At 54.6% G+C, this 14,101-nt stretch overlaps 2 protein-coding genes across 2 annotated transcripts; both read left to right on the forward strand.

Moving 5' to 3' along the window:
• Positions 1–7,496: 7,496 nt before the first annotated feature.
• On the forward strand, positions 7,497–9,795 carry GLRG_00684 (uncharacterized protein; the record flags this gene model as incomplete). Its single annotated transcript, XM_008091369.1, has 3 exons — positions 7,497–7,670; positions 7,826–8,100; positions 8,157–9,795. The coding sequence occupies 3 exons, from the start codon at positions 7,497–7,499 to the stop codon at positions 9,793–9,795; spliced, it is 2,088 nt and encodes a 695-aa protein (XP_008089560.1).
• Positions 9,796–12,329: 2,534 nt separating this feature from the next.
• Positions 12,330–13,259, forward strand: GLRG_00685 (uncharacterized protein; the record flags this gene model as incomplete). Its single annotated transcript, XM_008091370.1, has 1 exon — positions 12,330–13,259. The coding sequence occupies one exon, from the start codon at positions 12,330–12,332 to the stop codon at positions 13,257–13,259; it is 930 nt and encodes a 309-aa protein (XP_008089561.1).
• Positions 13,260–14,101: the final 842 nt, after the last annotated feature.

Genomic DNA, 14,101 nt, shown 5'->3' on the forward strand with positions numbered 1-14,101 from the left:
GAGGGGAACACATTGGCCTTCTGCAGGTCATGTCGAGATCATATTATGCGTCGTCGGACCAGGCTAATAGGCGCTTGCCCGAATTATTCTTGCGTTGCCGCTGGTAGCGGGTTTTTATTCTTGCTCAGCAAGGGGACCACGGGGTGGGCGAGGAAGTCGCCGAGGAGCCTGGCACTAGCTGGCGGGCTAGACGTGTTTCTGGTTTCCCATCTCAGGGTATGACTGGGCGGTCAAGTTGATTGTGTTCCCTACATTGAGGCTGGCAGCATCAACAGAGCGTTGGCGCCATATGAATGGAGATGTCTAGCAGAGTAAACACTCATGCGATAGGCGTTTGTCGAGATTTGAAACGGAGTATTAGTTATACTGCGTTCATGGAGGTTCCCTTTGGCAGCATCCTGATAATGCTTACTTAGGTAGGATACAAAATACAAAATAGACATGTCTTGTCCACTGTGGCCCTTGGAAGTATCACGTAGGCATTGTATATTGCAATGTGGGTGCCATGTTTGCCCTGGACGCTCGTCAAGCTTACCCGTTATTGTTGCTGGCGTGTGTAAAGGCCGTTCTTATCAAGGTTTGTTAGTGAGCCGGCGCAACACAGACGATCCATGTTTTCCAACATGGAGAAGACCATCGAAGGAGAGGCCAACCCAAAAGTCATGCCCCAAAGTCCGGCCGCGAAGTCAGGAACGAGGGGCTCAGTGATTGATTGGCTGACAGGGAAGCCAAAGGGGGGGGCGGGAACGCCGGGGCAGGCTGGTTGGTGCGATGGGCTTAGGTGAGACGCAAGGGATCGTCGATTTGTTCGTCGTTCTGTCTTGGACCTCCCAGTGCAGAAGACAGGCGAATGGCACTAACGCAGATTCCAGTTGAAGCCATGCCATGCGTACTGGCGATTGCCCAGAGCGCTGGGTACTTGCGGCTCGCAATACGGCGGATGACGGCATCAGAGTGGTTGGCATTGGTGTGTGCGAGAGCTGCCGAGTGCCTGTGTAAGTCGGGAGGTACATGGTTGATTACCTAGTGGTTGCCGAGGACTGTGCGCATAGGTAGGTTGCACGTAGGTAGGATTACTTTCAGTTTGTTGATGGCGCCAAGACACTGCGTGAGGTACCTGGCATGAAGTAAGTTACCGGTCAAGTGCCTACCCACCCGTCAAGTTCGTCACGCAAGAGCGTCGTGGCAAGTGCTCTGGCCTTGCGTTCTTCCTCTTGGACCAAAACCAGAAGAACTTTTCAGCGACCGGCCAAACGCTATGCAGGGTGACTGCTACACTGAGTGACTCAAGACCCTTCTCTGCCTTCTCCAGTGCAATAAACTTGCCCGTTCAATCAAGCAGCAGCAATTGGGAGCCTGTATCTCCCGCTTCCGCCTCATTGGTCTTGGCCGAGTCTAAATGGGATGTCCACTCTGTTGCCCCTTCTTCTCCTTCTTCAAGGTAGAGACAGGAGGGCAAGGTGGGGGCCAACTACCTTGTCGCCTATGTCGCTAGGGAAAACGGCAAAGAAAGAAAGAAAGAAAGGGCGTGTTTCAGGCAAGGTTGAGACATCAAGGTGCACCGACCAAGACGACGTGACGACCACAAAAGCACGGTTCTGTCTGGCAGGCAAGCAGGCAAGCAGCTGCCATCTGCCTTTTCTCCCAACTTCGACTGCGAACCAAATGGAAACTACAGCTAGCCTGCATGTATGCTACCTACCAACCTACCTGGGTAGGTAGGTAGGTGGATGACTAACCCGTGACCGAGTATGGGCTCGTTGTGACTAGTTGCAAATATCACGTTGCCTCAATTACGCCTTGCCTTGCACCGGAGCTGACAGCAAGCAACACGACCAATGACGGGAGACGGAGGGCGATCCCGGAAGTGACTGCACAACGATCAAGGTATTCGTCATCAAGTCAGTCCTGTGTGACGTTCGGCGGGCGGAGGGAGCTTGCGATACTCAACACTCCTGGCACTAGGTATGCCGTGTCAAACCCTCTAGAACGATGGATCAACAAGTCGGTATGGGCAAAACCAGCCGACCCATGAGTTCGAAGCATAATCCGTTATACCGCACCACCATCCATCCCACAACCATCAAAGTCTCTTTCTGGCTTCGGGGAACGCTATCACGGAGAGGGAATGGGCCCGAAAATGGACTCAATTTCCTGTCAACCCCCAAGTAAGAAATCGAGTGGATCACAGAGAGTCGGCAGCGTACGGTTTCTGTTGGCCAGTCATTTATTGCAAGGAGCTGTGTCACTGTGTGAAGCAACAGGGGGGGCGAACGACTCGCCATGGAAAACGTCAAGACGACTGCAGGCGGGTCGTTCTGCGGGTAGCCCAAGTATTTGAGTGACAGGGAGTGGTTCATGGCGGAGAGATTTCTAGGTTTTGGTATTGTTCGATCTCGGCGAGGGGTTGTCTGTGAGCGTTTAGCGTCGCCGTCGATTGGAGTGGTGCTTTCTTTTTCGTCATTCCGAGGAATCAGACCAGCTGCTCTCAAGACTTTGGAGGCGTCGTCGAGAAAAGAGCTGACTGGACCACGCGCTTGCCTGAGGACGAGCGTAGGCTTCCCTACCTCCATAGGTACATGGTAGTACGCAGATGCGCAGGGATGCTCGAGGTACAACAGCGTCAGGCGTCACGGCTGCTGTCCTCCAGGTACCCATTCCGGACTGGATGGTGTACACCTGCGAGTACCTGCCTAGGTAGGTGCGAAGTATCTACTCCGTACCTACTCGTAGGTGGGTACTTAGGTACCTCGGCTGAGCAGAGTACTGTACGGTACGTGCTGCTATCTTCGGGTTAGCCAGGTATCGGACATGTACCTCGGGCGCAGAATACAGCCTGTCCCGGACCTGAAGGGTACCCAGGCTATACGACAGTTTGAGGGTGGGTGCACTGAGCTTGTAGTGAGTGGCTGGTGCCCAACCTGCCGGGCCTCGACCGGAAGGCAAAAGTCGCCTGTTTTTGTGATTGACAATTGATTGCTGACCCGGTATCCGGGAAAGAATCTAACGTTGCCGCAGAGGAGGTGAGCAGGCATCATGCTGCCGCTTGGTGTCTTGCGAATGCTTTCCACGCCTGCCGAGAGAAGTCGAAACGAACAAAGGGGATCGACGAGTCAGGACGGGGAACCCAACCCAGACGTGGGTATTCGGGAGGCTTCTTTGCATCTTTCTTTGCTTCGCTGGCATTGCAAGGCGAGGCGGGCTGACGACTGTACCGCCGGTGGCTGCTGCTACACCATTCGTATTGGCGCCGGCTGACCTCACCTTGCCTGATGCTCCTTGGCTTTCCCTTTTGCGGCCAGAACGTGGCCAGTGACCGTAACAACGTTGACTGCGCAGCAACTGGTGCGTGCCTGATCAGGGAACCCTCCTAACATTCCAACACCGCCCACACCGTGCCCACGTTCGGCTGAACTGGCACACCAGCAATACATGTACGTACTGCAACTGTCGTGTCGCTGGTCGCCGCAGTCGTCGACATATGACTGGTTTCAATACGGCCCAGGAAAGGGAAGATGAAGTCTGGTGAATCAGACGGTTGGCCTGTTGCTGTGAGCTTCGAGTTGGCCCCGGCCAAGCCTCTTAGAAAAGCCGAAATGCAAGGTGTTGTGCCTATTGTCCATGTGCAGCCAGTGGTTGAGCATGTCGTCAAGGTCGCCTCGTCCTTCGAACGGAGTCACAGACGGGCGGATGGTGGTACCTGACCTTCTCATGCTGCAGCTGGTGCGGATCTCGTGTGGGTTCATGTGGAGACGGTCTCGCTTGTGCTGTCACTTGATTCACCGGCCAGGTGCACCAGCGTCGGCAGGTGAACGGGATGGGTTGCTTCCCGCCTCGGGGCGACGATTCCGTGTTTGTGGTACCGGTCACTGGCATAACTCGAATGATTTCCAAAGATGAGCGAGAGGCCTGTAGACGACACGTTTAATAGGCTGCGCCCCTGTTTCGCAGAGTCAGCTTGGCTGGCTGAAGGGAGGCTAGGAAAGAAGCAAAACGATCTGGCGTAAAGACGTTGGCGTCGAAAAAGAAATGAATCAAATCAAAATAAAAAAACCAGCAAAGAGAAAAGACGGCAAAGCCAAAGGTGGGTGCATGGGGGAAACACCCGAGGGTTGAAACGAGACAAACATGAAGCGAACGTTCCTGCCTTTCATTGTGGGTGTTGCAGCTCCGTCTGCCTGCCACCTACCTGCTAATCGCCAACCGCCATCCGTTCTGCAACAAAGATTGCTCTTGGAGCGCTCTTTACGGTCAGTCCAGCGGCGCCCAAGTGGACGGGTGACGATGTGCCGGGGGCGCGGGAGAATGGCACTTTTGGTTGCAGCCACGAGGTCATGTACCGCTGCAGTATCTTGGAGAGAGAAAGTGGGTCCGTCTGGGCTTGGGCATCGCCGAAATAATAGTGTACAAGCACGCCAACGGCAAGGTACCAGGACGAGACACAAACCCATCTCTCACCTGAGGATTGCGCTGCACGAAGTACTGTAGCACCGAAGTGGATCGGCTTCGTCCCTACGATTACAAGTGCGATGTTGCCAACCGAGGGAGGAATGCAGTCAACGGGCGGGTTGGATCAAGCATGTGCGCCATCCCAATTATCTCTGGCAATGGAGTGCCGAAATCCGTCGCATTCTTCCTCTAATCATGTATTGCACGCTCGCGGGTGCAAGCATATCCGTGTCCCAGCTAAACGGATTGAAATGCCTTGCAGACAGATGCAGCAGCGGAAGGGCCATGGTCGGACCGACGAGTGAAGGTAGTGAGCATGTAACCATGTTACTTACAGTTGAGACGGAGGCGAGGGCCACGTTCGGGTGGCAGATCCGCTAGATGCGGTCGACCTGGGACTAGCACTTACCTAGGCAGACTGGGTTGGACAACGCGGTTTTGTCCTTGAGAGTGCGCCCCCCTCCCCCATCCAGTTCCCATTAAGGTTCGCGGCCGTGTGTCAAGTTTGGACGGATAGCCCGTCAGTCAAACAATTTGAAGCATTGAAGCAGCTGGGCATTCTCTCCACCCCATGGTACCTAGACGGTGAGTGCAGAGTGCCTTACTATGTAGTAATTACTCGATGGGATTGTTGCCCCTTGCCCATCCAATAAGGGTGGACGATTGCATGATGTTTCTATCCCCACACGGTAGAAACATGAATCAAAGATGCTGATCCAGAAGGATATGGGCAGCTCATGGAAACGGCGAGACAAAGCCTAATAGAGTCCGAGGGTTTATCACATGCTGCCCGCTCCCGGTTCCCGTTAAGCGAGCAACCGGCCAGCAAGTGCGATTTGTCTCCCTCTTCTTTGGCGGTTTATCATGACAAAAAGAAAGCGATGAAGTCTCAGGAGACGAGTTACAAGGGGGTAAGGTGAGGATATTGCCCAACGAGTGGGAACGGGAACATTTGTGGGACTCAAGAAGGAGTACGGAGTATCCGTACGGAGTAAAGGATAACAAAAAAAAAGCAAATGCGAATACCACCTTCCCTTTCCCTGCTTGGAACGGCGAGGTATTGTATTGCGGTCACTTTGTTTTCGGCTGCGGTGCAGTCAAATCAGCATGTTCGTCTTACTAGTAGGTAGGTAGTGTATTTGCCGCTTGGGGCGTGTCTAACAGTTTCTTCTTCATTTATTACGCTTTCTTCATGGGCTTTTTGCTGTCAAGTGTCATGCTGCCAAGTGGACCTGCGCCGCGTGACTGGCAGACGAGGAACAGAGGGATACGGTGAAGGTTGACTGGATTATGGATTGATGCTATGGAACGAAGTGAGGGACCGGCGATTGCCTGTCATCGGATGCAATTCCGGCTTGCCCCCTCCCTCTCTCCCCCGGCCGAGTTGTTGTTACTGTCGTACCCTTTGCCAATGGCACGATAGCCATTCCCGTGGGTTGGTTCTGGCCCATTTATTGCCCACGCTATCGAGAACCCCGGGTGGTGCCTCTTTGGCGGTGTTGTGTTGTGTTGTCTCGCTGCCACCGTTCAATGTCTTTGCCCTTGTTCATGTGGCGCCGCGGCTGCGTACGGGGCTGGCTCTGGTCGATGCATTACAACAGCCCCTCTCGACTCAGCAGCCAGAAGAGCCCAGGAATATCTTGTCCAGTCAGCCAGTCCGTCGGTCCGTCCGTCTCACTCTCTGTCTCTGAGAGGGACGAGGGGGCCGGCCGGTTTTCCTCTCTGGGCTGGCCAGTGCTGAACGCGGTCGTTCCTCAAGCGGCACGCAGACAGAGGGAAGGCCAGAATCGAGGGTCTTTCTCTCCCTCAGTTGCTCTCCTTTCGACTCCCTTGGGACTTGGGGTCCCTCTGTTCTTCCTCTTGAGGCAGGCCGACTAGGACTAGGTGCTTTAGTTAGACGTTCCCTTCTCGTGGATACCGGCACCACACCGACCACCCCTGTCGTGCCCACCAGAAAGGTCAGAGGTATCAGAGGTACCAGCACGTCGACCAGCGTCCCCCGACGAATCCTCCGTCCCAGCCAGTAATGGCCGCCGGTTGCCCAAGAGATCGCACTCAGGGCGGGTCCCCTGCTTCCTCTTTTGCTCAGTCACTCAGTGTGCCTGCCCTCTCCCCTCCCTCATGGGTACTGGGAAACTCAGTTGATCAACTCAGCAAAGTAGGTACACGACATGTACCCGTTATTGGCCAGGCGTGGCACCCTGTCTCGCATGGGGGCTGGGTACACGGTCTATACCTACATCTCAGCGGGCCCTTGGCCACTGTTGCAAGAAATTCAGCGTGCTCCAGCAGTCTTTAAGGGGTCCTCCCAGCGGGCAACCAGCCAGCCCCACTACCCTCTCGAAGTATCCAGAAAGGTACCAGCACTAATTTGAGCTGGTGGGTGGTGCCCTGCTACGTCTGGAGGCGGCCCTGCTGCGGTCCAGCCTGCTCTGGGGGGGGGAGGGGCTCACTCACTCCCCAAGTCCTCTCTCGCTCGCTCTCTGCAAGTTCCACGGCCCACCCTCTTTTTGGCCGGGGACATGGGCTGACTGGCCGTGCTTCCATCTCCGCTACTCTTCCTCCTGTTCCTGTACTCGACTTCTTTTCCTCACCTTCACCTCCTCCTCACCCTCTCTGCCTCCAAGGCAACTTTCTCACTTGTCCTTGTTATCGTGGTGAACCTCTTACTTGGCACAACCCTTGGGACGAGAAGGAAGCAAAAAAAGGGGGAGCTCGCAACCTCAATCACACCGTCGCCCCCTCCCATTCACTGCCTGCGAGGCCGGAAAAAGCCCCCCCATTCGACTCGCCATTACAATGTGACGTCCTGCCTACCTGCGCCCCATAATCCGCCTACAAGAACAATACACGCAACTTGGAAGTCTCCAACAACTCAACTACCCAACCCGATAGCCTTTTCCTTCGTTTCTCGACTGTTCAATCCGACCTCATACTAGCTTCTGGTCTTCTTGCTACATCTTTCAAGCCGAGCTTGAGCATGCAAAGTGCGACCAGCCTCCGACACAGCCGATTCGCGTGATCCGAGAGGGAAAGAGAGATACACGATGCCTTCGCTCAAAGTTCCCGAAACCGGCCTCATTCTTGAGAGCTCGGCTGCCTCGGGCAATCCTGTACCGCCCCAGGCCTTTACCATCAATCTATCCGACCATGTCCTGGAGGACATGATCAGGTGTGTGCAAAGTGGCGAGGACCTCCAACTGTCCTTGGGGAGTAGCCCGGTAAGCAGTTCTCAGCACCTTCCCTGCCGACATTCCGAACCCCTTGATACAATCCCATTGTCTATCTTGAGGGGAAGAGCTGCACTCCCAAACAAAACCCGTCGACCGACGCGAGTCCTCTTTGTGCCAGCGTGCTAACTGTTTTGCCTTCCAAGACATTGCTCTACGGATCTAGCTCCCATATCCTTTCTCCGGTTTCCGAACCATACTCACACGACCTCTTCCTCACGAAACCTTTCGAGTCGACTAAACGAGCCACGCGATTACCACAAACCTCCTCATTATGGAAGAAGCTGCCCAGCTCCGAGGCCCCTAAGAAGGCCGAACAAGCCAAGGCAAAGGGCGCCCCTTCGACCTCGTCGTCTGGCATGGACTCAGATATAGAGAATCTGCAAAACTCCATCGCCGCGGCGACGGCGTCGAAGAAGCAGTACGTGGACGGTGACTGGGCAGAGCTAGTCATGGCACAACTAACAAGGGCAATAGGTCACGGGTCATGGACAGGTTACCGCCATCAAACAACAAGAAGGCCACAGGGAAGACGGCCAAGTCGTTGCTGTCGAGCATGGCGTCCTATGGCAACGGCGGCGGCAAGTCTTCTCCTTCGGGGTCTCCGGCTCTGGTAGCCGTCAGCTCACCATCGACAAACCCAGTCTTCTCGTCCTCGCAACAGGTTGTCGAGAAGTCCAAGGAGCAGAGGTCGATGATCGTCCACGAGCTGGCGGTACAGGACCGGCCATACGACTACCTAGAAGGCCTCTGGGAGGGTAAAGAGGAAGACTTCAAGCCCGCCCTGGAGAAGGTTGCCCAATTCGAGCCGGACACGCAAATGTGGGCGTTGAGAAAGCACTACTGGAGAGAGTTGGATGTGTGGAAGTACGACTATGATACCCAAGATACCCGGCAAAAGGCGATCGATAATGCGATCCGACAGTTTGACAAGATGCGGTTGGCAACTACGGAGCCCGACTGGCAGAAGCTCCTGCCGAGGGAAGAGCGAGGAAAGGGCAAGATCCTTAGCAAGTTGCAGGCGAACATTGCCAAGGCTTCTTCCGCGGCACCCCCACCCAAGATCAAGGTCAGCGACGCAACCAGCGACAACGGAGACGAAGACGTCCTCAAGATGAAGGGTGGCGAAACAATGTCACGGTCATCGTCGAATCCGCTACCAGCGAAACCGAAGAAGGCCGCTGACTCCCAGGTCAAGCGCCTCTTGTCGACGAACAAGAAAACTTCGACTCCCAGGGCCGCACCAATCAAAAGTAAAGAGAAGGCGCCTGCCCCGGGCAAGAACGGCCGTGTTCTCTCTGCAGAATTCGTCACCAATTCAGACTCGGACTCTGAGTCCTCGGAGGACAAGCCGATGGCAACTATCGTGGCCTCCAAGCCTAGACCAGCACCTGCCGCTGCACCTGCCCCCAAGAAGAAACCTGAGGCGCCTGCACCAAAGCCAAAGATCGCTGTGCCCAAGCCAAAAGCCAGAGCGGTGGAGAAGCCAGCGGACCGATCGGTTGAGAGATCGATCGAGCGGCCCAAGGAGAAATCACCTCAGCCTCCCCGGGAGGCTGTGAAGGCGATCAAGTCGCAGCCGCCTAAGCGACAGCGAGAAGACGAGGCAGACGACAGCAGCTCCAGCTCTGGCGTTCCCCTGGCCAAGCGAGCGAAGCCCAGGGCGCCGATCAAGGCACCCGTTAGCCTGAAGCAGCGCCCCGCAGATGCCTCGCATAACTCGTCCCGCAATTCATCTGGCGTCTCTTACAAGAGCAAAAACACTTCGCCAGCCAAGTCTTCGCCGTTGGCTTCGTCACCGCCAACGAACGCATCAGACCTGGACCACTCGGCGCCACCCAAGAAGCGCAAGTTGGTGGAATCTTCCGACTCCAACGAGAGCGCCCGGACCAAGCCAGTTCCCAAGCGTCAACGCGGACTCAGCCCTGAACTGGTCAGCAAAGCCGCGCGTTTCAAGGCGTTCTACCAAAAGTATGAGACTCTGCACTGGGAGATTGCCGACATGCGCGACCCGCCCCAGCAGAAGATGAACGACCTACTCGAGATGCGCGAGCGACTGAAGAGCATGAAGACAGAGATCTACAGGGAATGTCCACCTGCAATCGCGGTCGCTTAGAATGTGATCAAGGATGGACATCCCAGACTGCTCGATAAGGCCAATGGATCGGCGATCAAAACGGCTAAGGGCACGGCGAACAAAAAAAAAGATTTGACGATTTGAAAGGGGCGGTTTTCTTTCACAAGCGAATAATTATCGGGGACATCTCGCCGTAATCCTGGATAGGACGGCCGCACGAAAGCATCAGCAACAGCGAAATGATTTTCTCTCTTTGTTTATTTTCCTCATACTGGGATCGCATTTGCATCAACAGGGCTCGGATGGTCATCAGCGACCAGCATATAGGATTGCATGGACTCTGGGGAGGGAAGGACAGAGGGAACCACAACTGGAACACCGTGGATACGGGTCAGGATTTTGTTCCTCTGGATATCGTGTTTCCCTTGTTCCTTTCTTTTCTTTACCTCTTCAATTTTCTTGATACCAGGCAGTAGCCGAAGACAGACGCATGCAGAGAATGCAAATGAAAACCATATCAAAGACGACGAGCTGCTTTTAGGCCCCTGCCACGTTTTATGCAATGGCCGTCCTAGGCATTCTGCCGTAGGAGCAAGAAAGGCATCTTGTTCATGCAAAGTACTAACTTCATATCCCTCTTGATCCAGGTGTTGTATCTTGCAGATGAGAGTCCCTAGTTTGTTCCTTTGGAAACAAATAGAAAAAAGAAAGAGTAGAAGTCGACCGTGCGCCTCCTGAAACTCGTTGCATAGGTATTGCAGTCGTGCAGTCGGCTTGTTCAGGCTAGGTACATTGATTGTATGACATGGAGGGAGATGGAAGGGGGGGTGTTAAAGGCCATTCCGTAATTTCCCTCAGGTATCTTCCTCCTGTTTTGTTTACTTTTCAAGAAGGTGCCCACTCTGACGTCGCAGCGTTACCTTTTTACTCCAACCCATTCGCTGCTCCGCACGAGATTGGGGCTCAGATTGTCAACGCTCTTTGTTTTTGTTTTTCTGGAGCGGTTTCCACCAGAGCTAGGGGGGGGGAGCTGCGAGCTGTGTTGGTCAGCGCAGGATTGGCCAGTGACTGACCCCAGTCTTTTTTCCCCTCCATTGAGAGGGGGGGATGTACAATAAGCATCCAAACAACGATATAGACTTGGTGATCGGCTTCGGCTGCCCGATGTCTTTTGGAAAAAATAAAAATCATAAACTAGTTTACTGTTTGTAAGATTTTGACTCCGGAAGCACGCATGTAGTAGAAAGTATGCCAGCGTCGTGTTGAGGTTCGGGGAAGTGAGGTCTGTCCTCAAGGCCGCGTCGAGGCAGCCGCGATGAACGACATGGGTCTATTTCCCGTATTTTACCCCCTCGCGCAATCCGCCTGCCCGGTGAAAGCCATTGGTTAGGGACAACAGTGGAATGACGTTTTCGGGTAACCCGTCATGTAAGTTTGCATGTGGCGTGGATGGGCTGACGCGAGTTGCGAGTCTGCTTCCGCGTTTGCGCTGCCAGCCACAAACTTATCTCAAACTTTTGTCAAGCATCTCTCTGCTACCCGTCGCCGGAAGAGTGGGCAAGAAGTAACTCTAACCCCCCTAAAGTTTGCTGTTAAATGTCAAAGTACAAAGGTAACCCGATTGTTGTCATTTCCAGAAATATCATAAAACAAGCCCAAAATAGAAGGGCGCGAGAGGGGGAACCCTTCTTCCGCTCTCCCGCCTTCCCCCTGGGTTGGAAGCGACTAATGGGAACGGAGAGATGGGGAAGGAGGGGGGGCCAACGACGCCAAGACCCGCTCGGTTCCCGGCCCGCCACCGTTTATTAGCCTTTCCCGGGGGTCGGGTCGTCCTAGTGTGGAGGTGGTGGTGATGGTGGCGGCGGCCTCGGTATCGGTGGCCGGGGAGCTAGGCGGCATGCTACCTTGCACTGATCAGACCAACGCGGGTGGGATTCATTTGATTTTGAAAACGCAGTGTCAAAAGACAATCACTCAAATGGCCTCAATTCGACAACCAGCTGGCTTTGTGCGCCTAGGGAAACTGGGTCCCTTCTCGCCTTACTTTGCGGCGATGGCTATAGCAAGACTGAGAAAGTCGGCTTGAGCCGCAGAAGCTTGCATTGGTTTAGGAAGGCGGCATTCGGAGGATGCTTCCACATGCTCCGGCTTCGATCACGCAATGCCGGCTGCCGGTTCTCGGCCTCAAAAGATAACTAAGAGCGAGCAAGATGCGCAAATGTTTTCGGGGCGAAGGCATCTCTGTTTGTCTAATGATACACTGAAGAAAGCGGGTTTGTCTCCTTGATATCCCAACGGAAGCCGGATTCCGGCCTTCCTTGTTGGCAGCCTTCCCGGAAGGCAGGGAGGTGGTGACGGTCAGATCAGGGGAAACAAGGCAGTCTTCACTCAACAACACCAGAATGACCCGTTTATGCGTAGGCGCCGAGGCTGCAAATGGCATCCAAGTAAATACTTAGCGTCTCCCACTTGCACGGGATCCTCATCATCAACCACACTGGCGTAGGACACATTCGAGACAACGAGTGCGCATCGTCCTCATCCAAAAACAACGCTGTCAAGACCCGGGAAAGATGCCGTACTACGAATACGACCACACACACTACGACCGACAACCTCGACCCTACAACCCGCGGCTTTCGTCGCTTTCGCCTTACCGCATCGAGGATCTCTATGCGGCGTTACCCGGCGACATCGTTTGGTCCACCGCGTGCCCGCTTCGCACTGACCGCGACATCCCGCCATTCATGGACCCCGGTCCGAGCGACCGCGAAGTTCCGCCACTGGCAGAAAACCGCAAGCGTCGCGAGAAGAAGGGAGTCGGCCAGACACAGACCGAGAGGGGAGGCGGCGGTGACGGAAGCCGCGACGTGACCGACCGTGGCAAGCAGATCGACAAGACCCTTGCAATCACACGCCCGTCTCCTCTCAGTGCCAACCCTGAGGTTGCAATCCACCTTCGAGAGCGGCGACTCATCGAGGTCAGACTCTTGCTGAGCCAGCTCCATGCACAACTTGAGACGGCGTACAATGTCTACAAGACAATCGACGACAAATTCAGAACACAGTGCAACGCCGTCAAAAGCTTCGTCAGCGCAGACACGCTGGATAAGATTTGGAGTGACATGGTACAGTCGGGGATGAAGCAAGAGGAGGCACAGGCTGAGAGATCGGCCGACTTTGACTCAGTCATGGCACAGATTGGCCTCTGCTTGCGACATCTCCAATCAGCCGAGAAGGACAGGCTTCCCTCGGTCCATGGCCTTCACGAAAGGAACGCCATTATCGAGCGTCAATTCAAGAACATCACCAAGGCTGTCGAGGAAATTGTAGAGCTTGGTGGGAGAGCCCATATGGATCATCTGGCGTGTGGAGATTTGATCTGGCACTTGAACAGGGCCTGGACAGCGGCAAATCCCGAATCGGTGATGTGGAAAAGCCTTTTGGGCAAGCTGCCCGCAGCGGAGAAGACGTATGTTGCTCCCGATGACAACAGCAACTAGAAAATGCCACAGCGACCAGACAGAGCACAGTGGTCAACAGAGCCGTCGTACGGGGTCGTTAATATGGGGCAGTCGGCAATATGGTTGTGAGAGGACACGTCGGCAGTGCACTGGATACGCTGATGACCAACGACGCGGGAATGGTGTTGTTGCAGGCGAAGCACCGGGTGAAACGGCAGTCTAATAAAAGGTATTGTAATTATTCGTTAGTAGTATCCTTAACCCATAAGAGCAATCGCGCAAGAGACATTGCTTACATGATGGAAAAAGGTGAAGCACCGTCCTCAACAGAATGATCGGAATTGAATTGTCAAGCCCCTGACCAGCCAAGGCCAGCCAGTGTCCAGACGCTGCGTATCGCACTCAAGTGCTCTGCACAATCTTTTCGCAACGGCTCTCCCATAGGGACACCGAGTCCTAGAACCCCATCTTCTACTGCATCCCCCGGAAGGGATTCAGGATATACATGAGGTCGGCCCGGACCCTGCTTTTCTGATGCCAATTGCAGACGTGAAGTCACGCCAGGCCCTCGCGGGCAGACCCGTCAATCCCGCACAAGGCAGGCGACATTGGGTGAGTGGTGTGAAGAAGTTACTCCGAATTTCTCATATGCCAGTGATGAGAGACTCTTGCTTGCGCGCGAATCTCTCCGTTTGCAGCATAGAAACGCAGCGTTGAAGAGGACGGTGCTTGAAGAAGGGGAAAAGAAGATGGGAGTCAGAACCTGCGTGGAAATTGGAGCTTTATATACGATTTTTCTGTGACGTGGGGTCGCAGGGGCTGATGGCAGCCTTGCAAATGAGGCTAGCCAATGAGGGAGCTGGCTTCGTCGGTTCCTCGGG

Source organism: Colletotrichum graminicola, assembly GCF_000149035.1.
Source record: "Colletotrichum graminicola M1.001 genomic scaffold supercont1.2, whole genome shotgun sequence".
Classification (NCBI taxonomy): domain Eukaryota; kingdom Fungi; phylum Ascomycota; class Sordariomycetes; order Glomerellales; family Glomerellaceae; genus Colletotrichum; species Colletotrichum graminicola.